General features: G+C 39.0%; 1 protein-coding gene across 1 annotated transcript in view; it reads left to right on the top strand.

The window, feature by feature from the left end:
• Positions 1-18687, top strand: part of fam171a1 (family with sequence similarity 171 member A1) — a 65936-nt gene extending 47249 nt beyond the window's left edge. The window contains exons 4-8 of the mRNA XM_051721643.1: positions 2068-2226; positions 2729-2905; positions 11949-12065; positions 14395-14509; positions 14725-18687. Of these exons, the coding sequence (XP_051577603.1) occupies positions 2068-2226; positions 2729-2905; positions 11949-12065; positions 14395-14509; positions 14725-16423 (2267 nt within the window). The 3' untranslated portion in view covers positions 16424-18687. The remainder of the gene's footprint in view (positions 1-2067; positions 2227-2728; positions 2906-11948; positions 12066-14394; positions 14510-14724) is intronic.

Raw genomic sequence — 18687 nt, 5'->3', positions numbered from 1 at the left:
CGCTCTGGGATTCGAAGTCGCAAACTCCAGGGGTGGTACATATACATGTCTTTAATTACCATATACACTTTGGTAATCAAGCTGTTATAAAAAAAAATATATATATATATATATATATATATATGTACACATATATATTTAGCAAAAACAACTCCAAAAAATGTATGAGGTACAGGGGGTGGAATGAGGTCCAGGGTCATTAAAGACCCGTGGTATGCATTTAAAGGGTTAAAACAGTCTTTCCTTTTTTCAGTTTTTCTCTTTCCTTCTTTCTCTCTCTCTCTCTCTCTCTCGTGCTCTTTTCCTCCTGTCTCTCGCTATTTTGCTTTGCTCTTCCTGCTAGCAACCTCTCTCATTTGGTAACCTGTCCCTCTGTGTGTTTGATGTCTGGAGACAGACATGTTATGGGTCTCAGGGGAGCACTGCTGCTGCACTCTCGTTCAGAGCATTCCCCCAATCCTGTCCCCTGAAAACATTCAATCATCCTGCGCTCAGAACAAAAGCACTTAGGTTACAGACACAGACTCCACCAAAACAAAAGCTTTTCTTTCACACAGTCGTTCCGCAGGGTAAAACTGCATAACTGCTATTGTAATCCTCCACTTATCACACACTTTCACCTGTCACTAAGAGGCTGCTGTGCCATTTTGATACAACACAGGACCACTCTCACATACATTTCATACCTCTGTCAACAACATAGAACATTATTCAGAACACACTAGAAGCTTTTATATCCATTCAAGATGTATCTGAGTTTCTTTCTTCATCAAAACAGAATTTAAGACTTTTAGGATTTCATTTCAGGCCTCCTCCTTTAAACAATGCAAGTGAATCTCCTCCATTTTTTGACGGTCCAAAATGCATATTTAGGGTGCATCAAAATAATCCACACGACTCCAGTCGACAAATAAAGGTCTTCTGAACCCAAATGGTTGATTTATTTTTAGAAACAAAACAATACTTAAATACTATTTAACTACAAATGTTCATTTTTGTACATCTCTGTGACCTGAGCTCATGAGAGGGATGACGTAAGCTCGTTGGTAAGCTCACGCGTCACGTGGAGGAGTCAGGAAGCGCGTCATTGTTTACATTGTTTTTTTGTATTTTTTTATTTATTATTATTTGGAATTTTTTTTATTTTTTTTTATTTTATATTGTTTTTAAATGGTTTTGGACTGTTTTGGTTTGTGAACGGCACAAGTTTCTCTTGTAAACAATGACGTGCTTCCTGACTCCTCCTCCACGTGACGCGTGACCTTACCAACAAGCTTACGTCATCCCTCTCATGAGCGCATGTCACAGAAATGTATGGAAGCGAACATTTGTAGTTAAAAAGTATATAAGTATTGTTTTGTTTCTAAAAATAATCAATCGTTTGCATTCAGAAGAACAGAAGAACCAACACAACCCGTTATTACCTCATCCCACCTACAGTAACCAGGTTTTATCAGTATTATGTTAATTTGGTCCACACAGCCCATACAATATTAGACATTTTAGAGACAACTGTTATGTTTTATTCCTTTGCCCCAACATCCTTGGTCCTTGTATTCCATATTAGTTTTAGTGTTAGTGACTTGCCCTCGTGACTGTACTAAGGTGCAGTGTTGCGGAGTAGTTAACTAAAAGTAGAGACAACTACTAAACTACTGATACAACTGCAAAGACTGGTGTATAAAAGAGTGTTAATGGGGGGGGAAAGAGACAAAAGAGAGGAGCATACCTTACTATGGGCAGATGTGTGAATGGCTTTCACTGCAGAAGGCACATGAGTGAAGCAGCTGTGGCTCAGGTGGTAGAGCGGGTTAGCCACTAATCACAGGGTTGGCGGTTCGATTCGTGGCCCACATGACTCCACATGCCGAAGTGTCCTTGGGCAAGATACTGAACCCCAAGTTGCTCCCAATGGCAGGCTAGCGCCTTGCATGGCAGCTCTGCCGTCATTGGTGTGAGACTGGGCATTTGTTATGTCTGTGATACAGCATGTCAGTCATGGATGTAGGATCACAGACCTAATATATGCTAATTTTAGTGTGTATGTGTTTGCGCTTGCATCTTTAGGTTCAAAACCACAGCCGTGGGTTCAGTTCCAGAGAAGAGCATTGAGTCTTCCTTCTAATGCAACATACACCAACCTAACTGCCTTCCTCACAGTGAGCAGTTCAACCCAAGACACACAGTACTTCCCTTACCTGCAGGGCCTTCACTCCAACTACACAGGTAACACATGAAAAAGAGTTGAGATCTAAGGGCTATTGAAAACTGTGTGCGCATTTGGAGCTTGTTTGTTCATGAAGTGATAGAGACAGAGGCCAATATTTAATTCCAAAACTGTACCTTAGACAAGTTATTTTCACACTGAATGATCAATACGTGGTTTCAGAATAACTGCTTTTTACTAGAAAGTATTCCAGCACTGAATAATTATTTATGTTGAACCATTACAGAAGTTCTGATATCTTTAATGATATGTGCTGCAAAGATGAATGAAGCATTTTCTGGTATGGTTTTAATAATTGATGACTTAAGTCTTTCTGATACTATTTTGGATGACTCATCAATATATAATATACTGTAGGATTATCATAATTTTATACAAGTGCTTTGAACCAACTTTTTTTTACACATATTTTCTTTTTTTTCTTTCCTTTTCTGTCCCTTTTATCCATCCTTTCTGTTCTACCTTTCTCTCTCTCTCTCTCTATCTCTCTCTCTCTGGTAGGTAGCGAACGAAAGTTCGAGTTGACTCCTGTGGCTGCCATTAGTGTCCATCTTTTGGGCAGTGATGGGGCGGAGCTTCATGTCAGTGAGCCAATCAGTGTGAGTGTGCCTCTTCCTGAGAATAGTGGCTTAAAAGAGAATGATCACATCCCTGCCTGGCGGTTTGATCCTAAACTAGGTGAGTTTATAACATGCACACACATTTATCTTAGACTATACTAGAAATTATAGCAGCTAAATGTATAGCCCCATGAGTATAAATCATATTAATTGATACTAACGTATCATAACTAAAGCCCTGAATTAAGCCCAGGAAAGGTTTTTCTTGTCTGAGACAGGTTTTCATTTGTGTTTGTGTGTGTGTGAGAGGGGGGGAAAAGCATAGATTACTTCAAAGCTCTCCAGATTTCCTGTCTTCCTGATCTGTTAGGAGGATAAGCCAAAGGAAAAAGTTCAAACCTGAGCTGGGTGGGAATGGAGCTGGAATGCTTTTGAATCTTTAACTAAAACCTAAAAGAATGTTGAGGGTTGCTAAGGTCAAGGTTGGCAGCAGGGCAAGTGTTTGAACACATTTCCCCACACATACACCCAAACACATGAACATCTTATTCTTTTATTGCCAGCTTCATGTAAGTAAAAAACTCTGTATTTTAAAAGGGTCTTGACATGAGGAATACAATTTTCCTTTATATTTTGACATATAAGAGGTCATTGTACTACAAAAAACATAGTGTAAGTTTCAGAACTCAAAACTTTCTTCTCACTGCAAAAAGAGAATTTGTTGAAACTAAGCTGCCAAAATGACTCGTTCTCATACATTGTGATGTAACACGTGGTAGACATTTGCATCTGACCGCCTCCACAACAACACATCAATGCTTACTTTACCTTATCACTTTTGAAGCCCACCCAGTAGCTGTGAGCAGTGAGATGGCAAGTAGAGAGAGCAGGTCAGTCAAGAGCAAAGAGCCAATTAGAACAGTGGTCGTTTACCAACAAGTCTTAAAGGAGAGCGAGCACCAAAACCAAGAGTTTCAGACAGAGGGTCAAAATGAGTGTAGAAAAAGATAATGTTTTACAAGTAAATTACTGTTTTTTTTTTGTTTTGTTTTTTTTTTTTGTGTGTGTGTGTGCAAAGATATTACTACTATAACAAGTGAAACTTAAGGAACATTAAAATAATTTAAAAAAGCATGTCATGACCCCTTTAAAGGTGCAATATGTAACATTTTTCATGTAATATTTGCCTTTTTTTTTTGCCAATGTGTGAACAGCTTGTAACACAACTTAAAAAAATGAGCCCTTCCCGGACTTCCTAGGTTGCCTATTAAAGCCTGTAGACTGATTTTCATGCAAAGGGAGCGGGTCGCTTTTGCCGGGAAAATCCAAAGGATGTGAAGTTTATGCGCACTCCCGAGAGCCTTGCCTCAGACAGTAGCTTCTTTTCTGCTATTCAACAGCGTCAACAGACAGTCTGCAACACTAGGTAATGTTATCTTAGAGATGGAATCCAGCAAACGTCCAGCTCCCAGCACAACACCGACTCCTACACAAACTCAGAGTAAGCCCAAAAAAGCAAAAACAAACATTTATCTACTGAATCCAGTCTGGCTAAGCAGAAACGTGATCGTGGTCATGCGAAAACTACAGTGAACATCGGCAGAGCGTTTGATTCCTGAAAGGACCTTCGTTTGGTTTTGGGGATCAATTGGCGTTCTTATTGGACAGGTAAGCTTACATAACTGCAAAGCATGTGAAATATAGTGCCATAAGGATTGATCTGTGTAATTTTAGCTAACTTGATCTTGCCTGCTAACGCTGATGAATTGCAAGATACCTTGCTTTATAACTTTCAAATAATTTCAACAATTTTCTCTTTATACTAAAAGTCAGGTATACTGATTCACAGTAACTGACATAATGTTAATCTGTAATTATTCAGCAAGGTAAACTACAATAACACATGAAATGAATGCTAGACAATGTTCAAGATAATGCAAAAGCTCCATTCATTAGTGTAACGTAACTTGGTTATAGAGAAAATATATACATTCTATTATTATAAAACAATAGCGCATCGATATATCAAAATGACAGTTCTGATGGAATCACATCAGTACTGAATTGTCAACATATTTATAATGTACAGTCTATTTTATAAACAGCTACTGTCATCATCCACTAAATTTAGCTAACAGCTATTGATAAAGCTGGCTAGCTAGCTAACGCCGACATAGGCTGTCATATAAATGCAGTCAACGTATCATGCAAAGAAAAGTGATTACTTCAAACTACAGTCTCGCATAGTCAGACCTATATCCACACTTTGTTTTAACCCTGTTCCAGCATGTGTGCACGCGAGCACGAGCAACAGTTAGCTGGCTGCAGTTCACTTAACAGCCACAGGTGTCATTAATAACAAGGGTTTCTGAATCTTACATACTGCACCTTTAAGTGAGAGAACAGGACAGACTGGCAAATAACATGACTGAAACATCACTAAATTTTCTTTGCATTTTGGTTAGCCAAGAAATGACATAGCTAAGCAGAAGAAATCTTAAAAATCTTCTATGGAACACAAAAGAAGATATTAGGCAGAATGTAGACAGCCTCAGTCACCATTGACTTTCATTGTTTGGAAAAAAAGGATGGAATGAAATGATCACCTTTTGTGTTCCTTGGAAGTCATATGGGTTTGTAGTAAACGATGAAAGAATTTTCATTTTTTTTGTGAACTACCCCTTTAATAGCAGCTCTTTTTGCTGTGACTTTTTGAGATTACATAGATTTCTGCCATCAGTGGTATGAAAAGGGAAATTGTTCAGAAGTTAAATACTTCTAATCAAATAGTACACAGACAGAATAATACTGTTCCCAATCAAATCCAAATCACAAGGGGTTTTTACCCGGTGGTTTTCATTTCTAATCCAAGGCTGAGGTGTAATTTCTAGCATCCAACTTTGTGCCAATGTGATTATAGTTTACAAATGTTCATCATTGACATTGTAGCAGGTCTTGTTCAGTGGCATCTGTACATGTTTTTCTTATTTATTAAAGATGTTTGGCAGCTCATCCAAATGACCTCATCTGTTGTAGAATAGGATTCCCCAGCATTTAACTTCATAAAATGGCTAAACTGCTTGTAATTAGCAGTAGGGGTGGTGACTGACAAGCAGTGTCACAGGCCCCAAACCAGTTTTTAGTACATGTCTAAGCGACCAACAACTGCTGCTTGTCCAGACAAAGGTCTTTACCTCATAAATCTGAACTCTGAATATCATACAATTACACTGTAGCAGGAAGTTGGGCGGGATGATCATTGCTTTAATCACAGCCTAAAGCCAGTCTTGCTACACATCTTTTGTTTAACCATCTCTGTCCCTTCCCTTCCTCTTAAACATCATCCACCCAGCATCCCCACAGGAGAGAATGTGAGAAATTGTCTAATTATGGAAATTGGATGTGTGCACTTTTTTTCTGCCTTGGCAGTGAGCGTTTAAGTCAGCGCACACATAAGGGACTCTTTTGTAGTACTAGTCTGTTGGGACACATCATTCCTACTTGTACTGATTCTTTCTTCCCATCTGATATAAATCTGGCATACATACAGTCATGCTTTAGGAGCTATCATGTTTTGTTTTATCTGTATAGCTTTGCAGATGCTCCCCAAACAATGCACTATAGCCGGCAATTTTATTATAATGTTAATTGGTAAAATAACTGTCAAATTAATTGCATAATCAAATCAAGTATGTGGGTAGATGTTTGCACTTTTATTGGAAGGATTTCGCTCAGATGACCTGTGATGTCATTTGAACTTAAACTGTAAGAGTCACATTAATTTGAAAATAAACATACACACTGCGGCTTTAAAGCTAAAGTTTAAAATCATATTTGGAATCCTCTGGCGGGTAACGCTGGCTGTTTGACCGCTGGTCTAATTTTTGATGCGTGCAAGAAATCTTCAGGCTTTGCTGCAGAAGGTTTCGACGAAAAAAATCAGTTTTAGGTGTGGGAGGCAGACAGACGGACATCGACAAAGATCAGAATATGTATACACAGGATCTTCAGTGACTTCTTTTCCGTAAGCTCTGACTTTTGATATCTTATGTTTTTGATGACCCAGCTGGCATAAACAGATGTTATTCAGCCAGACACACATACAGAAATACAGGCAGGTGTATGATGATAGAAGCTATATTACAGGAAGCATCTCATAGATGCAGAGTAAGAAAATAAAGAGTAGACATGTTTCAGCTAGTAGCCACTCTTTACATGCATTCGCAATCATTCAAATACAGGTTTCGCACACTGAAGAGGTTTGCTGGAGTATATTTATACTAAAGACTCTGAATTAGAGACATAGTGACTTCGGCATGCTTTTAACAGATCTGTGTGAGGGAATATAGTACAGTGGGTTTCAAAGAGACTACATTGATAATATTCTATTTGAAATTTTATTTAAACTGGGAAATAAACACAGTTTTAGCTCTTTGGAACAATTTGAAATCATGCTGTCATGAAGTCACGATCATCAAACTAAGAAATTCTGAAATTTGTCTTACTTTTTCAATTAAACTTTTCACTCCAACTGGTATGCTGATAGTGTCATTTGTAATGTTTTTTATAAAAGGGATAGTTCACCCAAAAATGAAAATTCTCTGATCATTTACTCACCCTCATGCCATCCCAGATGTGTATGACTTTCTTTCTTCTGCTGAACTTAAATGAAGCTTTTTAGAAGAATATCTCTGCTCTGTAGGTCCATACAATGTAAATGGTGACCAGAAATTTTAATCTCCAAAAAGTCAACATTAAAATAATCCATATAACTCCAGTGGTTAAATCTATATCTTCAGAAGCGATATGACAGGTGTGGGTGAGAAATAGATCAATATTTAAGTCCTTTTTTACAGTAAATCTCCAGTTTCACTTTGACATTATTTTATTTTTTGGCAAAGCGCATTCCTCGTGCATTTCGCCACCTACTGGTAGGGGCTGGTCAAAGGTGGAGATTTGTAGAAAAAAAGGACTTAAATATTTATCTGTTTCTCTCCCATACCTATCATATCACTTCAGAAGACATTGATTTAACCACTGGAGTCTTATGGATTACTTTGATTCTGCCTTTATGTGATTTTTGAAGATTCACTTGCATTGTGTGGACCTACAGAGCTGAAAAATCTTCATTTGTGTTCTGCAGAAGAAATGAGAGTAAGTAAATAATGAGAGAATTTTCATTTTTGAGTGAACTATCCAATGCATTTTTCATTATTCTTATTTGTGACTTTTGGTTATTTTGTGTAATGATTAGTCATGTTAGTATGGTAATTGTCACTCAACTTGTTGATATGTTGATACAAGTCTGTAATGTAAAAAACTATATTAAATTAGAAAAATGCTAAATAGGGGCCTGGGTAGCTCAGCGAGTATTGACGCTTACTACTGCCACTGGAGTCGCGAGTTCGAATCCAGGATGTACTGACTGACTCCAGCCTGGTCTCCTAAGCAATCAAATTGACCCGGTTGCTAGGGAGGGTAGAGTCACATGTGGTAACCTCCTTGTGGTCACGATTAGTGGTTCTCGCTCTCAATGGGGCGCGTGGTAAGTTGTTCGTGGATCACGGAGAGTAGCATGAGCTTGAAGTTCTTTGCGGTGTCACGCACAACGAGCCACGTGATGAGATGCACGGATTGATGGTCTCAGAAGCGGAGGAAACTGAGACTTGTCCTCCACCACCCAGATTGAGGTGAGTAACCGCGCCACCACGAGGACCTACTAAGTAGTGGGAATTGGGCATTCGAAATTGGGAGAAAAGGGGATAAAAAATTAATTTAAAAAAGTAAAATGCTAAATAGATGCATTTTTCACAAGTGGACTCGAGAGTTTTTGACCCCACTGTATGTCTTAATCACAGGATGCTGAAGAACAGGAGAGAGAGAATATAGCAAGCTTGGGGAAATACAGGAATAAAAAGAGACTTAATGCAAAAGAACTGTTTCAGAATTTCTAAATCTAGACCCCATCTCTGGACTGCACTGTTATCAAGGTTGTCTCCTAGCAGCTGCTTATAAACAGAACAGAGAACGAGGTGGAAAACAGCGACTGGCGCTAACTTGATTTCCTCTCTTAGGGCATGGAGATGTGAGCTGCTTTGTTGTCTATATTGCACAGGGACACATGGACATTAGTGAATATAGAGAGACTAGATTGAAAAGCCCCTGGCATCACACAGCATATTAATATTGCTGTTTTTCCAGTGTTTCCTAAGAAGAGTGCTGCACTGAAATCTTGTTATGCTGTGTAGCATAGTAAACAAAGTCATGTGGTTTTATATGCGTGTATGTTGTTAAGTATTGGCTTCTTTTTTTATGCTTCCTGAGTGACTTAGTTATACAACAGTAGCCTACTACAGTAGTCTCACTGCTAAAAGGATGATTTGGACAACTTTACAGCTCAAATAAAACACATTTTTACAGAAGAATTCATATAAATGCTTAAATATATGAGCTCCTCATTTCTGCTTTTAAACCCTTCAGAATGCCTTACCCTATAGACCTCCATTGTAAGTGCATTACTGTACAAAAAATGTTTGTTTGAGGGACGAGTCCACAGTTGTCTCTGGTGATCGACATAATGTCACAGATGTTGTCAACAGAGCTAAACTTGTTTTGAACCCGAGACATTCTTTCACAAGGCCTTATGTTATATCCTTTGCACAGGTGGGGAGTGATCCATCATCATTACTGCTATGACAAGTACAATATCCTGAATGATCTTCTACTCTGGGCTGGATGTGTTTTGTGGTTAACTCAATGCAATGGAACTTGGATTAAAGCCCTTCATTTGTTAGAGCCTTGAGTAAATATATTGTCAAATGTCAACTTACAAAGATGCATTCCCAGCTTTCCCAGGCTAACATATTGATATATGGTAGAGTTCTGCGTGTGACTTTATTGTGAGAGCGTGGGAAAACGTCTTGTGTTAGGCAGTGTGCACAAACAGCCACGTGTGAATGAAGTAGTTGATCATGTGTAAGCAATGCTGAATCATGTTCCTGCCTCTCTTTCCTCTGTATATGCACATCAGCATTTTGCTCAGCACACTGTGACCTGTAAAGTCACCAATGCAATGTGTGTGTGTGTGTCTGTGTGTTATTGCTGATCCGACACAAATCAGATCAATAAAAGCGCTGGTGCTCATTAAGAGAGAGCCAAATAAAGACGAACAAACCAAAAATTATTTTTCCCTTTTTCTTTGTCTAGTATGATTTTCTGTGCCAAGAAATTTGGGTTTTCCCTACTTACATTTAATGATCCCCTCTCTCCTTTACCCAACCCCCCCCCCCTTGGGTGAAGTCATTATTTGCTGAACCTCTTGTCATTCCAAACCCATGTGACTTTTGCATGATACTCAAATGGATATATTTTGCAGAATGCCCGAGCTGCTCTTTTCCATACATTGAAATTTGATGGGGACTAGGGAAAGCTATGATCACATTTAATTTTTGTTGTATTGAAAAGAAAAGCTTAGAAATATTGCTAAATAATTATTTTTGTTTTCCACAAAAAAGGAAAGTCATGCAGGTTTGAGTAAATAATGAAGAAAAAAAGCTTTGGGGCTATTATCTCTTTTAAAGGAATAGTTCACCCAAAAATGAAAATTCTCATTTACTCACCTTTATGCCATCCCAGAATTGTACTTTCTTTCTTCTGTAGAACACATAATACTTTTAGAAGAATATTTCATCTCTGTAGATCCATACAATGCAAGTGAATGGTGACCAGAACTTTGAAGCTCCAAAAAGCACATAAGGCAGCATAAAAAGTAATCCATATGAATCTGTGGTTAAATCCATATCTTCAGAAGGTATATGATAAGTGTGGGTGAGAAGCAGATCAATATTTAAGTCCTTTTTTACTATAAATTCTCCTCCCTTCCCAGTAGGTGGCAATATGCACGAAGAATGTGAATCACCAAAAGAAGTGAAAGTGTAGATTGATAGTACAAAAGGACTTAAATATTGATCTGTTTCTCAACCACACTTATATCACTTCTGAAGACATGGATTTAACCAATGGGGTCTTATGGATTACTTTTGTGCTGCCTTTATGCGCTTTAGGAGCTTAACATTTTTGGTCACCATTCACTTGCATTGTGAGGACCAACAGAGTTGAGATGTTCTTCTAAAAATCTTTGTGTTCAGAAGAAGAAAGTAATATCTGGGATGGCATGAGTGTGCATAAATGATGAGAGAATTATTTTTTTTTTTTTTGGGTGAACTCTCCCTTTAAATTCTCCATCATCCTCTCCTCATCATACAGTGCCACCAAGTGGCCATTGAATACAACAACCCAGCCTTACATTTATCTGTCAAGCTAGTGAAGTCAACATATAAGTTCATTTCATATTCAGTTGAAAATTTAATACTCGAATTGAAATTACATTTGAACTGTTCACCTGAATTGAGAGTGCATGACAAGCCAGATTCAGATCCTGATTGTGGCACTTCCTGTAGCTGTTTTGTGCCCTTGGCCAGGCTTTAATCCCTGTCTGACCCAGCAAACAAATTGGCAAAGCATCAAGACAGGATAATGCAGTTGAAAGTATAATGAGTGCATTGTACATAATCAATAGAGAGACTTGATAGTTTGAAAATACAGGGGAGATGGAGTGTTTTGACTGTGTTGGCTACGCTGCATGCTCTCACAGCTCAACTCAAATCACCTTCTGACCACAGAGGGTCTCAGGGTGGTAGTTAGTGTTGGCTTAGGGATGATAAACTAATAAAAAGTTTAAGACCACCAGTGATAATGCTTCTATTTAGCATTTTTATAATTTAATGTAAAAAAAAAAAAAATCCTTAGTTACATACAGTTAGTTTATATTATCAGCATTGCTAATTATATATCATAAATAAGAAATTATATAATTATAATTAATGTAGATTTAATTATGTAAGAAATCTGATGTTTGTATGGAGTTAACATGGTCAGTGTCGCAAAATGTCTTAAGTAGTGAACTAGGAATAGTGCAGAATTGTACTGCTGCTTCATATTTCTTCATAATCCTTATTCATTTCATGTTAACTTTTCTTTGCTTAAAAGTTTTAAAAATCCAAAATCTTTGCTTATTTCCAGGTTTTAAGGTTGGGGAAAAAAACAAGATGTGCTTTTACTGTATGTCTTATAACTGTGTGTGTCTGTGTTTGTCTGTGCAGGGGCCTGGCTGAAGAGCAGTTTGGGTTATGTTCAGAGAGAGGGGAAGCAGTTAACTCTCACATATATTGCCTCTCAGCTCGGCTATTGGGTGGCAGCCATGTCTCCCATAAACACAGGTTTATAATTTACTATTATCCTTCAGTATTCCCTTTTTCTCAACATTATTCTCCAAATGCTGATGACTCTGCATTATTTGACCTTCTTTATGTCCATTAATGCACAGAGAGGAGCCCGACAGGGTGGCTGTGCAGCAGAAAGTTATTGATCTCTACATTTGTTTGCACATTCACTGTGCTATTTATATCCATCAGCTGAGAGAATAATGTTATTATGTGGGGAGAGAATTCAGATCTGTGGACTTTCAGAATGAAAACGATGTTTAAAGGAAACCTCTACTGTTAAAATGCATTATTGATGGATACTGTAACTTCCTGAGAACCAAGCATGACTGCTGTGTGCATTTTCCATTTCTCCTTTTGATTTGTAACTAGTAGCACCTAATAAACAAGCAAAACATATTTTTTACTAGAGCTAATAGTTTTCCTAACAATTTATGTCCACATATGTGGACAGCAGGACATTTTATATAATACCAAGCATATATATATATATATATATATATATATATATATATAATCAAATTGTTTATGATGTTTCCAGGAGTGTTGGTTATTCATGGTTTTGAGACATTACAGACATTACATCAGATATTAGCATAATTAATTATGATTCAATATAATGGCTAGCATCATCCAATCACTGCCAACCATGTTAAAATAAAATTATACGTTATTAGTTCTGAATCTGTGTACTGATTATCATTGTCCCATGTCTGCTAAACATTTTGAGTCATCCAAACATCATCTGCAGTCTGAAACTGAAATTTTGGTCAGATTTTAGGAGTGAATGCACTTGGGTGCATAGAGAGCAATAGGATGCTCCCTGTTTAGTGAATGACTTAACCTCCAATGAGTGCTGTCTGTCTGCACTGGTCTCAGAGCAGTTTGAAATGCACCTTTTTTCTTCCATCCTAACTCCGTATACAGCCTCCACATTTTTCAGCTTTTGGATGAACCCATTGATTCTCAATGTGAAAATGCACAGTAAATACAGGAGTGCATTTACTAATGAATAAAACCATATTCATATTTTACAGTGATATAAATATGTATATTAAAAATGAAGCGAAATGACCCTCAGATGTGTTAATGTTGAAAGTTATTCCAAACAACTAGCATGTTTTATGAGTAATGTACCAAAATTCACGCATCCTTGTGGACATCATGAAGCTGACTCGTGAAAAATTAATGCATTTTTTAAAGCAGCATGTTAAAATAAACTAGAGACGCTACTCTTTATACCCAAACAGATTTCAAGGTTTCTTACCATAGGCACTTTTTTTGCATCTGAGCCCATAGAAGTGGTTCACAGAAATCAATGTCTTGTTGTTGTGTCACGTGACTCAGTGCCCCAAAATTTAACCCTTAAATAACACTTAAATTCTTGTGAACTGTATTCAGTTGGTTTAACTTCATATAAATTGTGCGTTGCGTATAGCAAAGCCAAAATACAACGTCCACTCATGTGGACGCAGGGTCGCACATGGTTAAAGTGGATATCTTGAGGACACACGGGCAGTGAAAACTGATATTCAGAGGAAATAAATAGAGGGATGGATTCCCCAGACTGGCAGCAAACTTTTTTGGTGTGTTCAACTCTAATCCGTTTATTTATTTATTTTATAGTTTTAATGGCAAAAAAACATGAAATTTGATATTTACAAATCCGATTCAACATATCTGGAAAGCGTTTGGGACGCAATACGTATGCAAGGACGTAGATATGGCTTTAACATTGGGCGGTTGCAGCGTGAAGCGTTTCCATTGATCATGGTATAAATATTAAGGGGGTTGTACTTGCTTGTTTTGATTATTAGGGGTTTACCTCCCCCCCATCCCCCCTGCAGTCTACGCCCCTGTACGTATGTAATGTCAAGTGTACAAAATTGTCTAGAGCTATGTCTGAATGTGATATTCATAATGTAGCGAATAGTAAGTAGCAGTTTTATACACCGCATATGCACGAATGCATAAAATGCATCGGCTGCTTATGGCCTTGTGAGTCCAGCACCATGGTGCAATTTCAGGGTAGACATGAGCAGAGGCAAAATTCCCAGTTTTCCATCCTCTTTACACACAGACAGCTAATCTCAGTTGTTGTGAAAGGTGAATTAGAAATTCTATTTGACATTTTGCTAACGCTTGCATCGTTACTATATCAAATGATGTAGGTATACCGAATATTGACTATGCGGTCTGAACAAATGGATCAGATCACTCGCAAAATGACAATGTGGACAGTCAGTCCTAAAGATCAAATTTGAAAACCAAATCCGATTTGTGTACTGTGTGAACAAAGCCTAAAAATGCGTGTGTTCTATTGTAGGTCCTGTGGTGGCAAAGGACATCAGCACTTATCATACAGTCTTCCTGCTGGCCATACTAGGAGGCATGGCCCTGATACTGCTTTTTCTGCTCTGCCTTCTGTTCTACTATTGCAGGTGTGTGTATTTTTATTTATTTTTTTATATCGGGAGCACAAAGCCTGATGAAAAATATCTCCCAGCATGCTGAGTACATGTTTTGTTGGCATTTCAGATGCAGTCCAAATGTACAATTTTGCAAGCTCCCAGCAAACAAATTTATGTTCTTAAAACGTTTCCCAAACATTGCATTGTGGTTGTGGCCTGCGTTAAACATGTTTCTGTGCTTTCAGGAGGAAGTGTGCCTGCTTGCAGCCTGCCCACAGAAAGTTAAGGCTGTCCTCTGCCCTAGATGGCTCTAAACAAGACCAGGCTACTTCCATGTCCCACCTAAACCTCATTAATGAGACTCACCTGGACCACAACGGAGCGGAGCCAGACATGCACACACCTATGCTTAAACCCACACCATACAACTCCTCCACCAATGAGCTGGCAGTGTCACAGGATAAACTCCATAGCCGAGGATCCAACCATTACAAGCATTCAGTAGAGATATTTCCACTTAAATCATCTTGTTCAAACAATCCCTCTGAAGGCTACGATTCTCCTGCCACACGTGGGGAGTATCGACGCAGCTATACCTCAATCACGACTTCATCTGTCCATCCCCTCCACATGTCTGTCTCATCCTCATCCCCCAATCCTTTGCATCTCACCACCTCAGCAGGACGTCTCTCTTCAGAAGATAAATCGAGCCTTCATGATCCACGCCTCTCTCCTGTTATAGCCACATCGGCAATTCCTGCAGGATCCCCAGAGAGGGAACAAGGAATTGAGCGGCGACTGAACGATTACATGCTGTCTCGCTCCGTAGATCACTTAGAGCGACCTGCACCCCTTCCTCTACCTGGAGCCCTGCTCTGTTGCACCTCTGAACTACAGGTCAGTCAAGGGGAAGAAACCTATCGCAAGGCCCGCCCCACACTCGTCATCCCAGCCCACTACATGCGACTCCCCGGGACACACCCCCTCTCGGGTCAGGCACTCCTCCTGCAGTCAGATGAACAGAGCGAATTGGAAAGCATTCAGGCGGAGCTTAGCGCATGCCATCAGCCGCAGGGCCAAGTGCCACACCCATGGAGTAAAGGCGAGCAAGAAGAAGGGACGCAAGGAGTGGGGGAAGACCGAGGCGGAGGAGTGGACGAGTGGACGCTGCAGACGGCAGCTATTCCCGCAGATCTTTCCATCCCCAATTCCCTCAGTCAGTCAGGTCTAGACGTGGTGCAGATGAATGGAGAAGATCAGCTTCTGGCTGAAAAGACTTTGATGGAGCTCAGGGGAGGAAAGCCCCTCCCTCACCCGAGAGCTTGGTTCGTGTCTTTGGACGGCCGTTCCAACGCGCACATCCGTCATTCTTACATCGACCTGCAGAGGGCAGGATGCAACAACAGTTGTGTAGGAAGCAACGATGCCAGTCTGGACTCTGGGGTTGACATGAGTGATGTCACACCAGGACGGCGTGTTCGTGACGCTGGCAAAGTTCTAGGTCAACACAGGGTCAAACCTGAAAAGGGGGCCAAGCCTCCAGTGCCTATGGTCGGATACACACCGTTAGTGTTTGTAGAGGATTCAAATACGACTGTAGGTGATAACAGTAGCCCCACTCCAGTCAGCAGCCCTGAAGAAAACTCTACAGGGCCTGTACTGCAGGAAAGAGAGATGGAGGAGGAAGATAAAGAGACCCTGTCACCCCCATCGCTGCCTTTACTTCCTCCTCCACCACCTCCTCTCCCTGAGCCTGTGGATGAGACACCAGAGGAGACAGGGACAGATAGTGAGGTTTTCAGGACTGTGGATACTCAAATGCAAACAAGCAATTACCGACCAGACAACCTGGTCGTCCCGGATGACAGCGGAGAAGACGAGAACAAGAAGAGCCCTTGGCAGAAACGAGAGGAGCGACCACTACTGGCCTTTAACCTGAAATGACACATCTTTTAAAGGAGTATTCCGGGTTCAAGACAAGTTTAGCACAGTCGACAACATTTGTGGCATAACGTTACTTACCACAAAAAATTATTTGTCTTGTTAAAAAAAATTGCAGTAAGGCACTTGCAATGATGTTAAAGGGATAGTTCACCCAAAAATGAAATATTAATCTGTTTCTCACCCACACCTATCACGTTGCTTCTGAAGATATAGATTTAACCACTGGAGTCTTATGGATTTTTTTTTTTTTTTTTGGAGCTTTAAATGTTGGTACCCATTCAGTTGCACTGTAAGTACCTAAAAAACTGAGAAATTCTTCTAAAAATCTTTGTTTGTGTTCAGCAGAAGACAAAGTCATATGTATCTGGGATAGCATGACTAAATGATGAATTTTCATTTTTGGGTGAACTATCCTTTTAACATGATTTTAGTGCGATAAAATCATTTACTAACCTTATCTGTGTAAAGTTATATCCAAAATAACAACTTCGTTGTCATGGTGGTGTTATGCCGGTAAATCCTGTAATCCCTGTAAGTGATTTATCTCACTAAAATCACATTTACTTGTGGAATGTTTACGTCTTGTCACTATACTTTCAAAACAGTGTGTATTTTAACGTTTATGGACTGGCCCCATTCACTTCCATTGTAAATGCTTTACAGTACCCACAATGTGTTTTTTTTTGTTTTTGTTTATATATATATATATATATATATATATATATATAAAAGTTGACTGTTTAAAATCTAAATTATGCCACAAATGCTGTCAATTGATCTTAACTTATTTTGAACCCGGAATATCCCTTTAAGTGCTTCCACTGTGGACTGTTGAATGGAGTTGCCTTATGAGTGCTGGTCTGTGCACAACTCTTTGCCTGTGGCAATTAAAGCCAAGCTAACCATAGCACAAATAATAAAGGAGCAGTTCTGCCTCACAATTGTGAGTGAGGAGGAACAAACTGAGTTTCCAAATCAAAAAACCGCCTTTAAATACCAACACTTTGATGCACAACTGCTATGACTTTCCTAGAAAACACACTTAGAGCAGAAAAAGTTCCATAAATCAGTGCAAGCCATTGTGTTGAAGGTGAAATGTCATTTAAGCTTTATGAGATGCTGCTGTTTTTGAGCAATATGACATATAGTGGCAAAATGTGTAAACTGCAAAATGGTCGAACGTCACCACTAAGTGTTTCCCAGCACTTATATAAACCTTTATGGGACAACAGGTGGAATGTCTTCAACATCTAATAGGTTATAAAACAATATAAAAACACCATAATGGGATAATTTTGCCTCGCAGTCTAAATCTCACCAATGTTTTCTTATTTGTGGTTCTGTTGGTAGTGGAACACATCTGAAGCTTTGGTGACCAAATAAGTTTACATAATGCACCATTTGTTCCTGTTACTCAGTCATTTTGGATGTGTTGAGCACAGATTTACAAATGTAGTTTTCCTCCAACCATAGGATACTATTACAGTAAGACTTTGGTGACATTTATGAAGCCATCATCGCTGGTGGAGTTCAGACAAGCAGACCCGCTTTAAAAACAACTGCTATGCATTGCTTTAATCTGAAGGATCATGTAGCTTTAGGTGCTTCTGTTTTATTTTAACCACTGTATTGTAATTTCATTTATTTTTGTGAATATTTTATTCAAGTTGTTTTGTTATTTTTGTTTGGTCTTTGTGTGAGTGAGGTGGACTGCACCTTCAATTGAGAGCTGGATGCACACATGCAAACACACTTATCCACATGAACAGCCACCAGCTTTTCATTCCCTGTCATTTCTGTCTTAAGTGCCTTTATCCAGGATTATTTCCATTGACTCTCTCTAATTTTATGTTTTTCACAATATATTGACTCCATTGGTATTGCGCTCCCGTACTTCCACTGCTCTCTCTGTGTCCCAGTGAGTGTTTTAATGTTGTATCTGGGTATATGTTTTATTTTCTGTCTAATGATGTCTGGACTTTTTTTTTTCACCATGTGTATGTACATATTCATTCAACCAGTTGTTTATGCTTGTGTGAATGTGTGTGTATCTGTGTGTCTTTTGCAGACATACTATGCAGTGTGTGTATGTACTTATGTAGAATTGAAAGCAATGCGTCATTTTGGTTTGTTGCCAGGGTAACCACTTGGTAAGAATACTTGTCACTCTCATCTCTTCAGCGATCTACTTTGAATGTCTGGACTTGTTGCTTGTATTATAATTCAGGCATATTATCCAAATAAAGCCACAACCTAATCAACAA

Source organism: Myxocyprinus asiaticus, chromosome 16 (genome assembly GCF_019703515.2).
Source record: "Myxocyprinus asiaticus isolate MX2 ecotype Aquarium Trade chromosome 16, UBuf_Myxa_2, whole genome shotgun sequence".
Lineage (NCBI taxonomy): Eukaryota > Metazoa > Chordata > Actinopteri > Cypriniformes > Catostomidae > Myxocyprinus > Myxocyprinus asiaticus.
This window is presented reverse-complemented; position numbering and strand designations above follow the sequence as displayed.